General features: G+C 41.2%; 1 protein-coding gene across 5 annotated transcripts; it reads right to left on the bottom strand.

Moving 5' to 3' along the window:
• Positions 1-62: 62 nt before the first annotated feature.
• Positions 63-20,457, bottom strand: ZNF557 (zinc finger protein 557). Of its 5 annotated transcripts, none has more exons than XM_033134347.1 (10): positions 20,115-20,457; positions 19,271-19,357; positions 16,974-17,020; positions 16,479-16,669; positions 12,914-13,035; positions 12,321-12,406; positions 11,655-11,781; positions 4,175-4,270; positions 3,596-3,678; positions 63-2,869 (listed from the first exon to the last, which is right to left on the bottom strand). In XM_033134347.1, exons 5-10 carry the CDS (start codon positions 12,933-12,935, stop codon positions 2,087-2,089), a joined length of 1,197 nt encoding a protein of 398 aa, XP_032990238.1. In that variant the 5' UTR covers positions 12,936-13,035; positions 16,479-16,669; positions 16,974-17,020; positions 19,271-19,357; positions 20,115-20,457; the 3' UTR covers positions 63-2,086. The 5 variants fall into 5 exon arrangements, with proteins under 5 accessions (XP_032990238.1, XP_032990239.1, XP_032990240.1 ...); XM_033134348.1 differs by having other exon boundaries at positions 16,479-16,574; XM_033134349.1 differs by lacking the exon at positions 16,479-16,669.
• Positions 20,458-22,327: the final 1,870 nt, after the last annotated feature.

Genomic DNA, 22,327 nt, shown 5'->3' with positions numbered 1-22,327 from the left:
TCCTTCAATAGGTAAATGAATAAACAAACAGTGGTCCATCCAGACAATGGAATATTAAGCTTTTGGGGAGTCCACATATTTGTGATTTTTTTGTTACATTGTTTTTTGTCATCTTACTCAAAATGTAACTCTTCCAATTTTAGGCCTTGAGCCCACTTTCAAAAGAAATAGTAGTTAAGATGAATAGAATGCAGGTGAAGCGAATAAGCCAGATGACATCTGCCCAGTGACTTCTACCTCCTTTGCATGGCCAGCAGATGACAACACATCTCTGGGCTTTGGGGAAGCCTGGCATATTGAGTATTTTTAATACTGCTCATCGGCAACTTGAACAATTTTTTTTTCTTTAAATAAGTAGGGGAGAATGGACATTGTGAAAGAAGCTAAAAGTAAGTGCCATACTAGGATAAAAAGATAAAATCGAATCAACATCATAAACTCCACTTACTTGACAAAAATGCCATTAAATTAGAAAAAGTATATAGTACATACGGTCTAAGTTTCATTATGATAAACTAAGTCACTCAGGAGACATTCAGAAATACATTTCTGAATATGTAATATATTGATATTTTTAGAGTAAATAATAAACATATTACATATAAAACTATGGAAGATCATTTCAGGTTTACTTTAGGGTATAGCTACAGACATAAATGTTTATCCTAATAAACAAGTGAAAATTAACGATGCAATGGACCCTTCTAAAGATTAGATACTTTGAAAGGTAATACCGCTTATGTTTACAATTTTCATTCCCAGTTGATTTTGGGCCACTCAGTGAAGAGGTGAGGCTGAAGCGTCTTGTATTGATTATATTCTGAGGGTTTCCCTCTAATTTGAGTTCTCACAAGTCAACAAAGACAGCAATCGCAATCACTGAAAGGTCTTCTAAAATTAGTACACTCACAGGTTGGGCAGCCAGGGAGTTCCTGTTTTTCCTCATGTAAGAGGTATCATCATTAAAAGCTTGTCCTCATTCTTTATATTCACGGGTTTCTTTGCTTGAGTTCTCACACTTTCCTTGGGAATGGGGAAAAACGGAAAGCTTTCCAATACTGATGACAAGTAATGGGATTTCCTCTCCAGAATAAATCCCTACATCTCTTAGAAACTGAGAGAACGTTTAAGGCTTTCCCGTTGCATTGAGAATATCTCACCACTTTGCTCAGTCATGTGAATGTCTATGCTGTAAGGTTTTCACATCCTTTTGTGTTTCGTGGCAGTGATTTCTCACACGTGTTCTAAGGGACACGTGTCCCTGAAGGCTTTGCATTCTGATATAAGGTTTTCCCCTTAGTGTGAGCTGTCACATGACTCCTTAGAGAGAGCCCAGAAGACCTTCCTACCGCTATCACACTCCGAGGGTTTCTCCCCAGTGCATAACCTTTTGTGCACATTAAGGTGAGTTTGAGCTGAAAGCTTATCACAAAGACTGCACTCATGAGGTTTCTCTCCAGAGTGGATTCACATGAGGGCTACTGAATGATACTTCCTATCAAATAGACTGAAAACCTGAAGGCCTTTCTTTGTTGATTTCATGGCAAGTATCACAGAGGGTTCCCAATGCTCTCTCTCTAATCTTATACACACCTGTGTAGTCTCCTCCCACACTGCATCACGATTGGTCTGTGTCCAATACAACATGGAAGAAGCGACATGTCCTTCCAAGACTAGGTCATAAAAGACTACGTGGCTTTGGCATTAGCTCTTCCTCAGACCATGCTTTCGGGGGAGTCTGCTGCTACGTCATTAATATACATAGGCCTGTGGAAAGTCCTACATGGTGAGGAAATTAAGGTTCCCTGCCAACAACCAGCACCAACTTGCCAGGCAAGTGAGAGAGCCCCTTCGGAAGTGGACTCTTCAGCAATAAAAAACACAGATGATTGCAGCTCCTGCTGACAATCTGCATTGCACCCTCATGAGAGATCCTAAGCCAGCACTACAGAAGTTAAGCCATTTCTGAACTGACCTACAGAAATTGTGAGATAATGTTACGCAGCAACAGATAACTCATCCACCTAGCATGACTTACCACAGTTGTCTGAGGTCTAAGGAATCAATGCTTTCCCAGTTACTGTATTCATATCCACCTATTATGTATTCTCTTATGCACCGAAAGGTAAGAGTTAGTGGTGAAAGATTTTCCACAATGATTACATTCATAGGGTTTTTCTCCAGTGTGAGTTCTCACGTGTTTCTTCACAGCTGACAGATTATTAAAAGCTTTCCCACAGTTACTGCATTCGTAAGGTTTCTCCCCAGTATGAATTCTCTTGTGTACCGTAAAGGAGAAGCTACTGCTGAAAGATTTGCCGCACTGATTACACAAATAGGGCTTTTCTCCAGTATGAGTCCTCATGTGCTGTGTCAGGTACGAGCTCTTCCTAAAGGTTTTCCCACAATCGTGGCACTCATAAGGTTTCTCCCCGGTATGAATACTATTGTGCCCGGTAAGGGAGGACCTTGTGCTGAAGGCCTTTCCACACTGATTACATTCATGATGATTCTCTCTTGTATGAATTCTCTTGTGGCTTTTGAGGTTACAGCTAGTGCGAAACACATGAAAACACTGGTTACATTCATAAGGTTTTTCTCCAGTGTGAATTCTGACATGCAGTCTGAGGGATGAGGGATCATTGAAGGCTTTCCCACAGTCACTGCATTCATAGGGCTTCTCCCCGTTATGTATTCTCTTATGAATCGTAAGGTAAGATCTACTGCTGAAGGATTTCCCACACTGACTACAGTCATAGGGTTTTTCTCCCGTATGGATTCTCTTGTGCTGAGTAAGGTTAGATTTTGTGCTGAAGACTTTAAAACACTGATTACATTCATTGAGTTTCACTCCAAGATGACTTCTTTCCTGTTAAGAGATGAAAGATAATTATAATTTATAATATTTTTAATATTCAATGTTGTCATACAAATCTCCTCTTCCAGGAATTATGTTACGTGATGTTCATAATCATTTATAATAATGATTACAATCACTTATTATAGTCACTTATAATCATTATTAAAATCGATGTTTTCAATATTTTCAGTGCTTGTATATGACTTTGGCCCAGTATGAGCTCTTAAAAGTTCAAAAAGATGCATGCTTCGCCACCAGTCTATCATATTCGGAGCATTTTTTAAATAAATTTAAGACCACTTTATGATTCAACAGTCCTTATCTTAGTTACGGTTAAGGAAATATTTACTTGTAAAAACTTGTGAAGAAACAAGTTTGAAGCTACTGTGTTTCCCCGAAAATAAGACCTAGCCAGACAATCAGCTCCAATGTGTTTTTTGGAGCAAAAATTAATATAAGACCCGGTCATATTTTACTATAATATAAGACCGAGTCTTATATTAACATTTGCTCCGAAAGACGCATTGGAGCTGATTGTCTGGCTAGGTCTTATTTTCGGGGAAACAGGGTAACTTATAATTTTCTCCAAATTGGTTCACAGCCTCTCTCCAGACACTATTTTCTCATGTGTAAATGATACCTTCCTTTAATGACTCTCCTGTTTCTTTTGTGGCTTTTCTAACTCATGGAATTCTCCTATTGTGAACAACCAAGAATCATCCATGTTAGTCTTACCGCTTTTACACCATTAGAACCTTTTTTTCTAAAAACATGCTTCTTAGGAGTTAACCATTTGGCTTTAAGTACCGTCTCCAAATCTGAAACAAATTGAAAAGAAATTTAAGTTGATGGAGAAAAGAAACAGTAAAGTGCACACATGAGTAAAGGTAGGCTCTGAGCGTAATCTGAGTTTTGAGGCAGCCTGCAATGGAAGGGATACAAGTGTGCAAACTGTAGGCATTAAAAAGGGATTCTAGAAGTATTAAGATTGACCAGAGATTTACAAAAGAAGGAATTGTCAGGGATGCAAAGTAGAAAGAAAGTGGACAAAAAGCTCATGAGACCTACATTCTTTTTAAAAAGAGATATCTTCCCCCCTCTGAGTCCAAAGTAAAAATGAGATGTTAAACAGAAAGTTAAAAAGGAAACAAAGGTACACGAGGAAGCTCATACATAATGTTCTTGGCTATCTCCATCAAAAAGAGGACATTTTACAGAGTTCCCTGATTGACATTTCCTAATGTAATACTCCCATGTCCCAAACCACTGGCCATAGCTATCCCTCACAAGGACTCATATCCACCTGGTGCTCACCTGAACAGGTGCCTGGGAGAACTCCTCTCTCCTCTGTCAGCATCTTGTCTTCTTGCTCCAACTGAGAGATTAGGCTGGGTTTATCAACATCATACCCTAATTATGGAGAAAAGACATGTTGAAGGGCGGCTGTGCAGGTGACAAGCAACTCCACGAAACTGAAGCCAACAATCAAGAAAATAGCCAAGTGTGACTTTTGGAACAGTGAAATAATTACACTTAAATTTTAATGAATATTGGACCTCAAAAAAATACAAGCATCTTCACTCAATATCCAGGTGACAGGGCATAAATACTGGGGGTGCCGAAAAAATGTATACACATGACTTGTAGTCATCTTTTGTTGCCAGTATATATTGAGTATTACAATTTTAATACAGTTTTTTCCTTTCTTAAAATGTGTATACATTTTTTGGGCACCCTTTGTACATTTGACCCTTGAACGAGAGGGCACAGTTAAAAATCTGCATATAACTTTTGACTTCCCAAAAACCTGTTGTCCCTTGGCATCCATAGGAGACTGGTTTCAGGACCCCCCACAGATACCAAAATCCACACTTTGTTCAAGTCCCTGATATAAAATGGCATAGAACAATGCAGACAGTCGGCCCTCCACATTCACAAATTCCCAACCATGGATCAAAAATACTGTTTTCGATCTGCAGTTGTGAATCTGCAGATGTGAATCCCGGGATATGGAGGGCCACCTGTATATTTACTGAAAAAAGCCACATGTAAGTGGACCCACACAGTTCAAACCTGTCTTATTCAACAGTCAGCTGTAATCCCAAAACCCATGCCAAAGCTTGAATACACACTTCAGAAGCTCTGAAGATTTTAACCATGGAGATACAAAGTCAGGGTAAGAAACAGATATATTAGGTCCATAGGGAAGGCATCAGTCAGACAGCTCTGTGAGGGTGGAGAATATGTCTGTCTCATGCATCACTATATACCTAAACCTAGCAGACCCAGGAACATAGAAGTGCTTAAGAGACTGTGAGAAGTAAAGACACTGAAAATAAGGAATACTGAACTCCAAAAGCCCATCCCTCTACAAAAACTGTGAATAAACTAGCAAAATCTATCAGAATCAACTTTGTTAGAACTCTGGAAACTTAGCAATAGTTTACAGCAACCAGGAAAATGCTTAATCAAGGGGAAAAAAAAAATCTGACATTTTAGTTGATCTTTGCCTCATCTTCAATTCCCTGCTTTGGCCGTGACCTTGAAGATAACAAGCCCACATTTCCAGTACTGGAGGGAGCAGAATGGACCTTTATCTCAAGGAACTGGGATAGTTTGTTTTGACCTTTCTGTACATTTGTCTCAAAGGGCTTGCCTTTATCTAATCCCAAACTCCCCAAGGGCTGAAGCTGAACCACTACTCAGAGGGCGTGTCCTGCACGTATTTAAAGGCAAAGGTAGCAGCCACCACGATCTGAAGCAAAGGAAAACAGTAGGAGAAACCAAAAGACTAAACAAACACTTAGGAGGGAAAGTGTGGAATAAGATGTTTGGGGGAATTTTTTAAAAGCCCCCTCATATTCCTTTTGTGCATGAAAACGGGTGCTATAATAAATCATAAATCCCTAACTGGGCAGGTCATGGTGAGTGGTCACACCCCAGGCCTGTAACTTCTTTAGTGAAAGGTTAGTGAGCAAGCCTGGCCCACAGCACGTAAATCTTGTTAACTATCCTGTAATCTGATTCCTGCCTTGCTTTCTCCCACCTTCCTGTAATCTTCCTTGAGTTCCCGCCTTAATTTCAAATGCATAAATGAAATTGCAAAAGAGTCATTCTCCAAGAGCATTTGAGCTCTTGCTTCCTGGCAACTGTCATCAATTTTGCTCAAGTAAACTATTATAAAAATTCTTTACCGGTTTTGCACATCTTTACGTTGACACTTTGAATCCAGGAAGCTGCATGCTTACCAGGGTCAGGCACATGCTCAGAAGACCTGAGACGGCAAGAAGGCTGACCTTCAGGCTCTACACAAGCAGGATGTGAAGGCTACGGCAAAGCTGTAAACTGCCTCGGGGATTTTGATGGGAATCCCCCTTTATACACACAGAGCCTATCTGCAGGGACTAGGAGTTTTCGTTGTTGTTCCAGGCATTCAAGGAAATCTCTGACAAACCACTCACTAACCATTAAGCTAACATGGCAGAGTCTTCCGTGGCCATGCACAACAAATACAGACATTACAAAATCAGTTCAGAAATATCACTAAACATATACATAACACCAACTGCAACAAGCAACAAGAACAAACCCTGGGGGTGGGAAAAATCTGATTCCAGAATTGCTATATTATGATATTCCAAATGTCCAGTTTTCAATAAATAAAATTATGTGACAAAGAAACAAGTGTATGGCCCACTACAGGAAAAAAAAATTAGTAAAAACTGTACCTGAGAAAGCCTGATCATTGAATTTATTGGATAAAAAATTTAAAACTATATTAAATATGCTCAAAGACCTAAAAAAAAAAAAGAAAAAGAAAAAAGAAAGTACAAAAAAACTAAAGGAAACAATGAGAACAAATTCTGATCAAGTAGAAAACATGTCAGAGATAGAAATTATTTAAAAAAATAAACTACATAAATATTTTGGAGTTGAAAAGTACAATAACACAAATGAAAAATTCAGAAAAGAAGTTCAACAGCAGAATTGAGTAGGCAGAATAAAGAATTAATAACCCATGAGATAGGATAATTTATATCACCTAATGTGAAGAACAGAAAGGAAAAAAAAGAATGAAAACAATACAAACAGACTCTAAAAGACCTGTGGCACACCATCAGACATACCAACATACACATAATGGAGGTTCCTTAAGTAGAGAAGAGAATGACAGAAAGAATATTTGAAGAAATAATGGCTAAAAATTTAATCAAATTTGATGAAAAACACAAATGTACACAGCCAAGAAGCTTAACAAACCCCAAACAGGTTACAGTGAAAGAGACAGAGATCACTAGTACATCTATCTTCCAAGAAATGCTAATGAGAAACTTTCAGACTGTAATAAAAGGACAATGGCTATTAACTCAAATCCACACAAAGAAATAACGAACACTGATAAAGGAAAATACATAGGTAAATATAAATGTCAATTACAACTGGCTACTTATTTTTGGTTTGTAACTCCTGTATTTTTGCTTTGTAACTCTTTTTTCTTATGTGACTTAAAAGATAAATGCCTAAATCAACAACTATAAATCTATGTTAATGGTCACACAATGTATAAAAACGTAATTTGTGACAAAGCAATATAAAATGGGGGTCGGGGGTACAGGCGTGTAGCTATATAGAAGCAAAATTTTTGTATGCTATTGAACAAAGTTGGTATTATGTCAAAATAGATTAGTATAAATTAAAATGTTAACTGTAATACTCAGGACAGCCACAAAAAACAAAAACAAAAATAAAAATAAAAAAACCAAAAGAAATGAGAAAGGAGTTAAAATGGCCTACTAGAAAATATTAAACACAGGGGTGGCCGGTTAGCTCAGTTGGTTAGAGCGTGGTGCTAATAACACCAAGTTTGCCGGTTTGATCCATGCATGGGCCACTGTGTGCTGCACCCTCCTTAAAAAAAAAAAAAAAAAAAAAGGAAGGAAAGAAATACCAAACAAAAGTAAATAATAAGGGAAGAATTGAGGAACAAATAGAAAACAAATAACAAAATAACATAAATAAGTCCTTCTTTATCAGTAATTACCTTAAATGTAAATGGATTAATCTATCTCCAATTAAAAGGCGGATTTTGGCTGAGTGGATTAAAAAACAATCCAATGATATGCTATACATATATATATATATATATACATACACATATATATGTATATATACACACACACATACACACACACACACACACACATGACAGACTCACTTTATATCTAAAGACAATAATCAGTTGAAAAACAACTGCTGGAATTCCATGAAAACAGCAGGCAAAAGGAAGATTGTGTAGCTACATTAATTCCAGGCAAAACAGACTTTAAGACAAAAAATTGTTATAAGATACAAAGAAAGATATTATTAATAAAAAGGTAAATTCATCAAGAAGATATAACAATTATATAGACATATACGTACCTAACAACAGAGCTCAAAAATATGTAAATTCAAAACTGACAGAATTGAAGGGAGAAATAGAGTTCTACAGTAATAAGTGCAGACTTCAACACCCCATATTCGACATGCAGAAAAACTAGTTAGAAGATCAACAAGGAAACAGAGGACTTAACCAATCCTATAAACTAACGGGACCTAACAGACATGTAAACACTCCATCCAACAACAGAATACATATTCATCTCAAGTGCATATGGAACATTCTCCAGAACAGACCACATGTTAGGCCACAAAACAAGCCTGAATAAATTTAATAACAATGAAATCATACAAAGTATCTTAAATGACCACAATAGAATCAAATTAAAAATGAGTAACAAAAGGGTATGTATTGGAAAACTTAATATTGTTAGGATGACAACACTAACCAAAGTGATCTGCAGACTCAGTGCGATCACTATCAAAATTACAATTTATTTTTCTTCCAAAAATGGACAAGCTGATCCTAAAATTCATATGAAATTGTAAGGGATCCCAAACAGACAAAACAGTCTTGAGAAAGAACAAAATAGAGACTCACACTTCCTGAGATCAAAACCTGCTTCAAAGAAATGGTAATGAAGACCGTGTGGTACCAGTACAAGGACAGACAGATCGATAGAGCAGAACTGAGTGCACATAAATTCATACGCCTGAGCAAATCATTTCTGACAAGGGTGCAAAAACAATGAAATGGGGAAAGAATAGTTTCTTCTACAGAAGTGCTAGTACGACTGGGTCGACATACGCAAAACAGTGAAGCTGACGCTTTCTCCAAACCACATAGAAAATTAACTCAAAAAAGGATCAAAAACTTAACTGAAGAGCTAAACTAGAAAATTCTTGGAAGAAAACAAAGGTTTCAATGTTCATGACCTTGGATTTGGTAACAATTTCTTAGGCATGACACCAAAAGCACAAACTAAAAAAGAAAAAAACAGGTAAATTGGACTTCACTAAAACTGAAAGTTTTGTGTATCAAAGGACACAAGCAAGAAAACGGAAAGGGCATCTTTTCCTGTATCTGCTGGTCATCTGTATGTCTTCTTTGGAGAAACACATTTCCATGTCCTCTGCCCATTTTTCGATTGGATTATTTTTTTGTTATTGAGTTGTATGAGTGTCTTATATATTTTGGATATTTTGGATATATCCTATTGGATATATCATTTGTGACTATATTCTCCCATCCAACAGGTTGTCTTTTTGTTTCATTGATGGTTTCCTTCCCTGGGCAGAAGCTTTTTAGTTTGGTGAAGTCCCATTTGTTAATTTTCGCTTTTGTTTCCCTTGCTGGAAGAAACATGCTCAACATCACTAATCATCAGGGAAAAACCACAATGAGGCACCACATCACTCACACCTGTAAGTATGGCTGTTATCAAAAAGTCAACCAATAACGTGTTGGAGAGATGTGGAGAAAAGGGTACCCTTGTGCACTGTTCATGATACTGCAAACTCCTGCAGCCACTATGGAAATCAGCATGGAGATTCCTCAAAAAAACCTGAAAATAGATACACTGTATGACAGCAATTCCATTTCTGAGTATTTATCCAAAGACAACAAAAACACTAATTCAAAAAGATATATGCACCCCTACGTTCAATGCAGCATTATTTAATATAGCCAAGATATGGAAGCAACCTAAGTGCCCATCGATAGAGGAATGAATAAAGATATGGTATATATATGTACAAGGGAAGATTATGTAGCAAGAAAAAACCCCAAAATCTTGCCATTTGCAACAACATGAATGAATCTAGAGGGTATTATGCCCAGTGAAATAAGTCAGGCAGAGAAAGACAAATACTGTATATGGTTTTACTTACACTGGAATCTAAAAAACCAAAACAAATAAACAAACAAAATAAAAACAGATTCACAGAAACAGAGACCAAAGGGATGGTCACCAGAGGGAGAGCGTGGGGGGTGGGTGAAAACGGTGAAGGGGAACATAATCAATAATATTGTGAGAGGTTTGCACGGTGACAGATGTACAGATGATTACTAGAATTAGTGGGGTGATCACATTATAAGGTATACCTAGAAATGCTGAATCACTATATTATACACATGAAATATGACCAATATTACATTGTATACCAGCTGTACTTAAATTAAAAAAATTTAAAAATAAAAAATGGAACGACACCACAGAATGGGAGAAATTATCTGCATATCATATTTTGAATAAGGGTCTAGTATTCAGAATATATAATGAACTTTTACAACACAAGAACAAAAAATAACCAAATTAAAAAACGGGCAAAAGACTTGAATAGACATTTCTTCAAAGAAGATACACAAATAGCCAACAAGCACATGAAAAAAAAACGCTTAATGCCATTAGTCGTGAGGAAAATGCAAATCAAAACAGTAAGATACCACTTCACACCCCAGTGAATGGCTAGAATTAAAAAAACTAATGTTGGGGAAGATGTGGAGAAATCAGAACCCTCATACATTGGTGCTGATGCTGTGGAAAACAGTTTGGCAGTTTCTTAAAAACTTAAATATAGTAATATATGACCCAGCATTCCATTCCTAGATATATACCCAAGAGAACTGAAATCATAGGTTTAAATAAAAACTTGTACACAAATATTCATAGCAGCATTATTTGTAATAGCCAGTATGTGGAAACAACCTGAGTATTTGTCAGCCAATGACTGGATGAACAAAATGTGGCGTATCTCTAAAACGGAATATAAGAGGAATAAAGAACTGATACGTGCTACGACATAGCTACACCGTTATACATGATGCTGCCTGAAAGCCAGACACAAAAGATTACATACTTTATGATCCAATGATATGAAATGTTCTAAATATGATTCAGGAGTATATTTCACAACAGTAGTTTTTTATGTACGTGAGCTGCCTTTCAGGACGGGAAGGTAACAGACTGAGTATAAAATAAACACTGACCTTCCGGTCAAGATGGCAGAGCAGGTAAAGGCTGCCACAACCACATCAAAATTACAGTTAAATTACAGAACCACCATCGCTGAGAACCGCCTGACATCGAGCTGAACAGAAGCCTGACAACGACCAACATGCAGTGAAGCAAATGCATCGAGACAGAACGTCAGGTAGTGGTGGCCGCAGTGGGGAGTGGGGCAGTAATGGGCTCCTCTGATGGGTGATGACAGGATCTGAAATTAGACAGCGTTGATGGCTGCACCACACTGAATACATCAAAGCCACTGAACCGCATACTTTAAAATGCTTAAGATTGTGAATTTTATGTTATACGAATGTTACCTCAATTTAAAATATATAAAAAAAAAAAAAGAAGAAAAAGAAAAGGCTTGTTACCCAAGTCATTAAATGCAGGGATGGTACCGGGCTTACCAAGCGAGGCCAGGTTCCTGCAGGTCTCCAGCATCACGTCTCTGTACAGCGTTCTCTGCGAAGGGTCCAGCAGAGCCCACTCCTCCTGGGTAAACTCCACGGCCACATCCTCAAACCTCACTAAGTCCTAAAACCATCAAAAACATCATGGCTTCGCCAAGGACCACCCCCCACCAGGGCTGTACAGGAAAAGGGCCAAGACGACAAGAAGAGGGGCAGGGAACCCAACGCAGAAGTCGTACTTCATACATCACAGTTCTGAGCTCTGCTCTCATTGGCTTCTGGGCTCAGTCCTCAGTCTCAAAGGTTGAATACAGGCCTGGGACATTACGGAAATCAGAGAAATACTTGGGAAATTTATGAATGATTTCCTAATGGCCAGCATCAACTGCTTGACTTTAGGGAAAAGGCATGTCTTTTCTTAGCTTCCCCTTAAAACTGTTAGCAGAACATGATGTAAACAGTGACTCTGCAGGAAGCTTTGCAATGGAGTAAATACTGACATACATGGACCTTTCAGGGCAGCCCTTCACCTTCCATCAGATACCCAGAGATCCTGGGACCTGAAGACCTAGTTTGGCTGCGAGGCTCCAGGTCATTGGAAGACAACAAGTCCAACTTTTGGCCAAAGGAATAACGATTTGGAAAAAGGACGATCTGACTCACCGGTAACCAGCTTGTCAGGAAGCCAGTAACAAACCCTTCCTCCTCTGTGCATGGTTTTTGAGATGTTGGGTACAGGGGAGACTGACCTGGAGAAGAAATGAGTCATACATGTGTCACAAGAATCCAGGTGTACTCTATATTCCAGTACTCATAAATCTGGAGGCTACCCCAGCTACCTCTGAATGGCTACACCCCAACACACACACACACACACACATACACACACACTCTTCATGGAAACCAGAGCAGAGCCCTGTCTCACCAAGGGCCAGAAAACAGGGCTCAAGGATCATACTACATTTGAGGAAGAGATTATTCCCATTTCACAGATGAAGAAAGTAAAAATCTAAGGGACATCATTGTTATTTTACCTTGTTTATAAAAAGAATTAGAGGTAAAATTCCAAGGCTCCTGCATATTCACTACACAGATGACATCTCCACAGACGCTCAAACCACCAAGGTCCCACATACCTCAAACCAGCGACCTCTGGGCTTCATTCGTGCCTCATCTGCTGCCCGCTCCCCATACCTGCTCTGTGATACAGGGGCCTCTACACCTGGACTCCGAGATGCTAGGACCCCACAACTTACCACAAGTGCGGAACAGAACCATGGCTCCAAGCCTACGACTCAGACAGGAAGTCTTCCTGCACAGGGCAGCAGGAGAACCAGGACACTCTGCCTAACTCCCACAGTGCACTCAGGACACGGCTCTGGAAGAGACGGGAAAACAAGAAGAATTCACAGCCTCTCTTCCTCTCCAGGGTACAGAGGACAAGTCTGTCTTAGCCTGCCCGTCATGTCCTCTTTTAACAAGCAATGTCTTTCTTACGGGGCCGTTATTTTGCCTGGCAGGTGATGAACTCAGGGCCATGTGACGGCAAAACTTAACTTCTCTGCACCAGGGTATATCACTGCCCCATCCCATGTTAAACCCTCGGCTTCACTGAGCCTCAGGGCACATTCTTCCATCCGCGTGGTTGTCACAGTCACGTCCCAACTACAACCCCTATTCACTCGAGCCTGTGGCACCCGACCGACTCCCATTATTCTTCAACTTCCAGTCCCACCTCACTCGGACAGTCAGGCCTCACTGAGTTTGCCCCCCTCCACCTCGACCACACATTTCCACAGGCACCACCACAGGCTTTGTCATCACTTGACAGTTTCACCACCCAGAACAATAGTTCAGAAATTTCCCTCTCTCTGTCTGACACAACCTCCTAAACTTCTACCTTGTTCACTCATTTTTTTTCCCTTTCACTACGTATTCACTACCACACAAAGAACTCAGTTCACCTACTATCCTACTTTCCTGCTACCCATCAGCCACCTTCTCTTCTCATTCTATGCTTACGCAGCTTGGACTACAGTGACCCTTCTTCCCACAAATTTCCTCATCCCTACCCCCACTTTTACACTGGCCCTGCAGGACTCCAGCCAGACAATTACACTCATCCCCTGCTCCGTGGCAGCACTTGAGCAGACCAGCCTTCAGGGCAGCCGAACTATTATCGTCACCTCTAGATAAACCTGGTCACCAACATGAAAGGAACCCTCAATCCTTCAGGGCAATTCTCTAAGTCAATGGCGCTTCCTACTCATCACACCTTCTCTAATCTCTTGAAATCTCATGTATCCCCGCCTTTTCCCTTTATGGTAATTGGCTTCCGCTAAGCCTTAATAATTCAAGCCTCCTGAGATTCACGCCTGCATTTAGTTAGGGCTGAGCTGTGTGACTAGTAAACCATTGTGGACGTAACTTCAGAGGCTGGGTCTTCAGAGGCTGGGTCTTAGGAAGCACTGAGGCTTCCACCCCACACTAACTGCTCTGGGGAAGCTGTCCTGCACTCAGGCCGCCCTATGGAGAGAGTCACCTGTGGAGAGAGTCACCTGGAGGCCTCCCTCCAATAGCCAACATGCCAGCATGTACGAGAACCACCTTGGCAGTGAACCACCTTCAGCACCAGTCGAGCCTTCAGGTGACTGCAGGCCCAGCTGATACCCAGCTAAGAAATCATGTAAGTCCCTGAGCCAGAACCCTCATGCTAAGTGAATTCCTGAACCACAAAAACTGTAAGAGACGGGAACGGACTATTATTGTTTTAAGAGGCCAAGGTTAGGGACAATTTTATACAGCAAGAGATAACAAATGCACCCACCCTTTCAGCAGATGGCCCTGCATCCTGCTTCTCAAAGTGATCGTCATGAGAGGAGTTTACCTTCCTGTCTTGCCACCAAAATGGCAATACGAACGTGGTTTCCTCCCCGTCTTCTGTTACAAACCAGGAGCTGTCTCCCCTTCTCTATGAGGCCGGCTCTGCAGCTTTGTTCTGTCCCATCCCTCCTGCCTTTAGGACCTGTACTCTACCTATTATCTCGTCTACCCTTCCCTTCAAGCTCTCAAACTCCACCAGACTCTCCCTCACACCATTTAAACCTAATGCAGTATTTTTACCATGTTTCCCTGAAAATAAGACCTAGCCGGACAATCAGCTCTAATGAGTCTTTTGGAGCAAAACTTAATATAAGATCTGGTCTTATTTTACTATAATATAAGACCCGGTACAATATCATATGATAATATAATACAATATAATATAAGACCGGGTCTTATATTCATTTTTGCTCCAAAAGACACATTAGAGCTGATTGTCCGGCTAGGTCTTATTTTCGGGGAAACAGGAAAGTAATGAAATAAATCTATTCTAAGAGCAGTTTTCTTTTCAGAGATTGCCCAGTCTCTCCCCTCAACACACCAGTGTTTTCACTGGTCTCATTTCCTCACATCCCACTCACTCCTCATCACAACATAATTTGCCCCCTCCACCAATTCTTATCATAGAGCTGTCGATGGCAACTGCACTGATGCCATTTCTTGACAGTCAGATCAACAAAGACATAATGGACCACCTCTTTGATTGACAAGGCTGTATGGAAAGGCACTCGGATAAACTGCTGGAGAACGACAGTCTACAGTGCACTTGTCAATGTCAAGCAAAATGCAAAAACATGTAGTTTTTCCCTGTCAAGCGCTTTTCTAGGAATCTATCTCAAAGATACACAAACACTAAAAGACATGGGTAAGTTTAGTATAAGCTCTGACATTTGTTGTTTTTTTTCCCTCTGTTATAATGTAAGTGCCTGACTTAAGCTTTGGTTGCCAAGAAAACATCCATTTCAAAGAGGCATCCAGTTCAAAGATGGCGATCGCTAATAAATACATTGGCAGCTTCAGGACTAGATAAAGGGCCAGGTCACCTCCCCCACTGAGGCTCTTTATTTTAGAGATCTTAGTTGCAATAACTGACCATTTGGACTACCTGTTTGTTTTCTCTTCCTGTACTTTAAATTCCTGCTCTTATGTTTTAAATCCATCAATAAGGAGTAAACCCATGAACCCTTGGGCCCCCACCCTACACCCCAATAAAAGCAGAACCACAGGCCCACACATTCTACCTATGACCTCCCTGTCAGCCTAAGGTGTGCTTTCCAGGTCTTATAAGTAATCATCCTGTATCTTTTCAGTTTCCTGATGGTTAATGGCGAAGGGCCTCTTGCAATCAGAACCAGAGCCACAAGGGCTGGCCCAGCCACAGCACTGGCTATTAGAAGGCCGAGACCAGCACAAAACAGTGCGAGTATTCACTGTGGCCTTATCGATAATATCAAAGGTTTGGAAACAACACAAATGACCACCAACAGGGAATTAGTTCAATAAATTACGGGGTACTCACATCATGAAGAAACATATAGCCAAAAAAAGAGAGAAGATTTCCAGGTATTGATAGAGATTCTTATCTCCAACAAAGTGAGAAGGAAAAAAAAGGTATAAAGCAGCATATATAGAACATTTCCTTTTTTAATAAGAAGGGAACACCTCCTTTACCTGGAATAACAGAATAAAATGTAACTCTAAAACCAAGCTTCTTGAGGTCTCTATGTGTGTCCTCCCTGCACCCAAAAGACAACAAATAAAGGGTGTAAGTGTGTGCAGGGAGGGGACATTTGACACTAAGAGTGAGTGTGGGCCAGGTGAAGCAGACTTGTCGGGGGTCACTGACTCCTGGGCAGGTCTGGTCCACACATGTTCACAGATGCCCCGCGCCAAAGATGGCCACATTTACGCCTCAGAACCTGTGAATATGTTACTTACATGGCAAAGAGATTTGCAGATGTGCTGAAGGTAAGGACTTGGAGATGGGGAGATGATTCTGGATTATCCAGGTGGGCCCAGTGTCATCACAGGGTCCTTATGAGAGGGAGGCGGCAGGATCAGAGTCAGAAGTGATGATGGAAACAGGACCGACAGCAAGAAGGAGAGATTGGAAGATGCTACACTGCTGGCTTTGAAGATGAAGAGAGGAGCATTAAATCAAGGAATGCAGGCGGCCTCTACATGAAGGAAAAGGCAAGGAGATGAATTCTCCGCTAGAGCCCCCAGGAGGAGGAATGCAGCCCTGCCAACACATTTAGCATTTCTGAACTCCAGCACTGCAGGAAAACAAATGTGCAATGCTTTAAGCCACAAAATTGATGGTATAGTTTGTTACAGCAGCTATGGGAAACTAATACAGCCTCTCACATCAAACCCTTCCTGAGCCTTGGTGTGAGTCCAGCAGACCCACACAATTGCAGAGAATCTCCCTACCTGCTGCAGGTGGAGGATGGCTCCTCTGTCCTCACCAGCGACCCAACCTGCAGTTAGGAATAATCACAGTCACTGAGCTGAGTGGTGAGAGGAGGGCTGGGATCCAGCCGGCTCAGAGCCTGAAGAGGAAAGGAAGCTGAGAAGGCACTCTCAGGCCCTAAGTACCCCTTCAAGGTCTTCTGGCAGCTGAAGTCTCACATGAGGACAGGGCGGGGCTCTGTTCTGGTTACAGAGACTCCCTCTTGGATATGCTTGTGCTGGGAGGGTCACAGAGAAAGGGCCATTCAATACCAGTGTTGCCCAATGAACTGTCAGTGATAATAGAAACGGTCTATAATTCTGCTCTGAGCACTTGAAATGTGGCCAGTGGAACAGAGAGAATGAATTTTTAATTGTATTTTTCAATGAAATGGTTACATGTGGCCAATGGTCATGGTGGGGGACAGGGACGCCTTAGATACAGTCAGGCCTGACTTCCTTTAGGACGTGGAAAGGGCCTGTGAGTGGCCGAATGGGGTGGAAACATGGACCTGGGTGAGGGCAATGCCTGCAGGTTCGCACGGGGACAGGAGCTAGGAGCTCTGTAAGTGTCCTGTGCCATCTGACAAATGCATGCACGATGGAAACCCTGTTATATTCTCTTAGTTCTGAACCCTAAGGTCACTTCTTTCTGCTTCTTTCCTCCTCCACAGCCACGATCCAGGCCTAGGGAACAACCATCTTCTTCCTAAGCTTCTCCCAACACTTCCTATCTTCCCTTTAAGTCCTCATTTTTAAACCTCATTTTTAACCCACATGCAAAACCCAAATGCTGACCACACCATCCTGCGCACATCTCTGCAATGTGTGCCCGCTCTCCTGAGAACAGAGGCCAAAGTAATGCCTGATCTAGCCCTGCCTGCCTACCTGTCCAGTCTGGCTCATATCCCTTCCTTACTTTGCTCTCTTGGCTTCAGCCACCCGTGTCCTCCCAATTCATGGAGCACACCAGACTCTCCTACTTTGGGGGTTGTTCTCATGCAGTTGTCTTTGCCTGAAATGCTCTCTTAAACATGCTCCCACACTTTCACTCCAGTCTAGTCCTCCTTCAGCTCTCATGCTAAATATCAGTCCTTCTCAAGAAGGCTTCCTGTTCCCTCAGGTTGAGTCCTCTGTGCCAAACTCCCACGTCACCTATGTAATGAATTGTTTAAAATTCATCTTCCCTATCAGAATGTAAACTCTGTAGAGGTAGGCCACGGTCTGTTTGGTTCTCCAGGGTCCGTAAGCATCTGGCCCAAGGCCTGGCTCATGGGGATAATGAACCATCCTGGTTTCACTCCAACTGTCCTGGTTTGAACACCAAATGTCCTGTGCCCTGGCAAACACCTCAGTCTCAAATACGTGATGGCTGGTCATCCTAACTTGTGTACTCAAAGAATATCTATTGCATAATAAGCAAATATTCCCCTCAAGAACGTTACAGAAAAGCTAATAAAAAGGCATATACACATACATACACACACACACAGAATTAGTAAAACCCAACAATTCAATATAAAATTACTTAACGTGCTTCTCTGCAATATGAATCATCAGGCTGTCATTTCAGAAAAGTTGTAAGAAAGTTAGTTCCTATCAGAAGGCAAGTTGCAGAGGACAATCTTTGGAAATTTGTACCTTACCCTTTAATCTACATATATGTTGCGTAATATTCCTCTAAACGATTTTAAATCGCATTAAAAAAAAATCCACTTGCTCAAAATACATCTGGTTGCTGGGTGATTTACTTTTAAATTTTGGTTACTAACATAAAGAAGCTCCAATCATTTTTTTACCCAGATGCCCTATATTTTGAATCTTTGTGGAGGATTTATAGGGCTTTAGAAATCAACTTGAACAGGCCTGAGGAATGTCGCTGAGTAGTCCTGCCCGTCTTCAGGGGATGACTTGTAATATACTTGTAATATACATGTAAAAAAATTATACCTTTATACATATAAAATCCTAAAGTTCTCAGTTTTATGGAATGTGAGTATATATTTCTATACTGTTGCACATGCATAGTTACTTACATGTTTGTTTAATGTGTACTTATTTGCATATAACTATTTACTGAATTATTTACACACACATAGCCACACACACTTTACTATATTTCCCTTGACTATAATCCAACAAACATAAATAATTTTTCTTAAGATTCTCTCACTCTTAGTGATTCCTTGTGTTTACAATCTGAGCTCAAGAAAGCCATGAGCAGTTTTTCTGCAGTGAAGGCAGCTGCAACCTGTTGTTAGAAGTTCTATAGTCCTCACCTAGTCACACAGAAATCTTCAGTGAGGAAAGGTGAGACTTCAGGCTGGTGTCAACTCAAACTTGAGCTCCAGGGATGCTTTTCTTGTCTGAGGAGAAAGAAAAAAACAAGCACAAAGATTGCTTTTGAGGCCTTTTATAAGGCATATTACAGTTGTTGAATGGAAAGGCCACCCATTCACTTTTCTTTTTTGTATTTACTGATTAACTGTAATTGTTGGCTGTTTCTGGATTTCCTGGATTCCCATGCAGCCATTTGCTCCCTAAGTGGGAGGAAGCACCTTCACGCTGTGTGCAATTGACTTGCTCAACTCATGTGGCTGCATAAAGAGTTTACGGTGACTCCAGACACTTTAAATACGGCTTGTCACTTGGGGGGGCATATAGGTGACTCAGCTGACTTTTAAACAATATCCACAATTCATTCAGGGCCTCAGAGATTTTAAGGCCCTAGAGCAGGGTTTCCAAACTCAGCACTACTGACGTTTGGGGCCATATCATTCTTTGTTTGGGGGGCTGTCCTGTGCACTGCAGGGCGTTGAGTAGCATCCCTGGTCACCACCCTCTAGAAGCCAGTACTATCACCCCCACCACCATCTGTTAACAACCCAAACAATGCCTCTAGACACGGCCGAAACTCCCCTCGGGGCAAAAGTCACACCGGGGGAGGGTGATGGGGGCACGATCTGAAGAAGGGGCAGCGGCCTCCAGAGCTGGGAGGTAACAGCAGCTTCCGGCCGACTTGAAGACCAGCCCCGGGGAGGAAACGGGGTCCCCGGGAGAGATCGAGGGTCGCCGCGATGTGACTGGGGGTGCTCTCAGCCCAAGCCCTCCCTGCACTCCTACCAGTGTCCCGGACACAGGCAGCCCACTGAGTCCTCCGCTCGCACGGCAGCCAAACGTCCCACGTGAACGCAGAAGTCCCACCCAGAGACGACAGTACACACAGCGAGCGCAGCAAGCCACCCACGACTGCCTCCACGGCGCCTCCCTGTGCTTCCACTTCCGGTCTCGGCTGGCGGTTCCACACAGCGGTTTCCGGTCACGGGCTGGCCGCCGCAGAGAGTGGGAATACGGGGGTCTGGAGGCTGAAGTGGTGATCGGCGCAGGCGGGGGGGCGGCAAGAGACCGAAGGGAGGTTTGCGGGCAGAGACCAGTTTGCGGGGGTGGGAGTTGGGCAGGGACCCGGCTGTGGGTGGCACCGGGTCCAGACGGCGTGGCCGCGGGTGGAGACCACTTGTAGGGGCGGGGCTGTGAGGGAGTACAAGTATGTGGGTGGTACCAGGCGGAGAGAGCCGGGTTATGGGTGGGGAGCAGATTCCTGGCGGAGGCGGTGGGTGGGTAGCAGGCCTGGGGGCGGGGCGGGAGTAGAAGGGCGGGGAAGTGGGCGGAGACCGAGTCTAGGGGTGGGGATAAGGCGGAGATGGGGCTGGAGTAGACTAGACGGGCGGGACGGTGGGAGAAAATCACCTCTAGAGGCGGGGCTGGAGGTGGGGCTTTACCTGGATCCTAGACTCTTCAAGTAGCAGCAGGATGCATCATAAACAACTTTTCTTCCGTTTTTCCTCCATGGTCACACAGCCTCACAAAGCCTAATACTAGAACCACAAGCCCATGCTTAGGATTTTTAATTTTGGGTGCATGTTTCTGTTCTTAGTTTCTTTTTAAAAGTGGATTATATGTTCACATTTCTCTACAACTTGCTGCCCAAGACAAGAGAGGGATCTAACGCTATTTTCATTTAAAACTTTTTTTTTTGGCGCGGGGGGGGGGGCTACATTATATTAATAGATAAACTTATAGGAAGACTTCAAAGACAAGTACAAAATCAGTAAAATATGCTCATTCCCACCTCTGTTTCTCAGTCTTTTTGCCCAGATACAAACATCCTTTTCTCCTCTGTCCTTCCAGATATAGTCTGTATGTGTATGCATATGTATATGTTCAAACCCAAGAGGGGGTCCCCAAGGAAAAATTGAAGCTGGCAAAGTGTGTCAGGTATCTGGATCTACTGAAGAGATATTTATATTTCTGATACAGAGGAGTGAACCAGTGATTAATTGATAAGAAGAGAGCAAGGGAATTTTACTATTTCAAAGGCCAAAATAAAAAAAGGAAGAAAATGTATTCACAATATCCTACATGACACATCTCTGAATAAGATTCCTATGTCATAAAATGGCAAACATGTAGTAAGACAATAGACACTGAATTTTGATTTATCCTAATTCTTTAAATATTTTTTTGCACTAGGTAAATTACATTTTAAGATATGTAAGAGAAGTACATGCTAATTTTTTTCAGAGAAATAATTAGAAAAAGTTAAAAGCTGAAAAAAATGAAAAAGCTATATAAGTAGCTAATTTAGAAATATAGGGTTAATAAAATTGTTTCTGTGAGTCAGAATAAAATTGTTTCTGTGAGTCAGAATAAAATTGTTTCTGTGAGTCAGAATAAAGAGTGGGCAATGGATTTTCACTATCACGCTTGAGGTATTATTTGAGACATATACGGAGAGAGAGAGAGAGCGCGCGAACTGAATTTGTATTTCAAAGGGATCAAACTCTAAGAGAAATTTATTAAAATGATTCACTTTGCAACAATGAAAACGGCACACTTCAAGAATTAAAAAAAATGAGCTATGATCATTTTCTTGAAAAAAAATGAATGGCGCATCACTTTCCAATATACATGATGATAAATGTTTTATGTACATTATTCTTAAGTATTTTCACAACAACCCAATAAGGAAGATGTTATTATCTATCCCATTTTATGGATGAGAAAATTGATGGCAGTACTTGCTAAAATGTTCATATTACATAGAACTTCTCAGTAGATATTATCTCTAAATTGTTTATTTACTTTTATTTTCATTAACAACATTATATGCACCATTCTAACACATAAGCAAAGAATTTGTAAACAACAATTTAATAGAACTACAATTCTTCCTTGACATAGTTAAATACATCAATCAGTTTATTATTTTTCTGCTCTCTGCCTCACATCTAAAAAGATACTTCCTACCCTAAGGTTTACTAAAAATCTCTAATAAA

This window comes from Rhinolophus ferrumequinum, chromosome 18 (genome assembly GCF_004115265.2).
Source record: "Rhinolophus ferrumequinum isolate MPI-CBG mRhiFer1 chromosome 18, mRhiFer1_v1.p, whole genome shotgun sequence".
NCBI classification, from domain to species: Eukaryota; Metazoa; Chordata; class Mammalia; order Chiroptera; family Rhinolophidae; genus Rhinolophus; species Rhinolophus ferrumequinum.
This window is presented reverse-complemented; position numbering and strand designations above follow the sequence as displayed.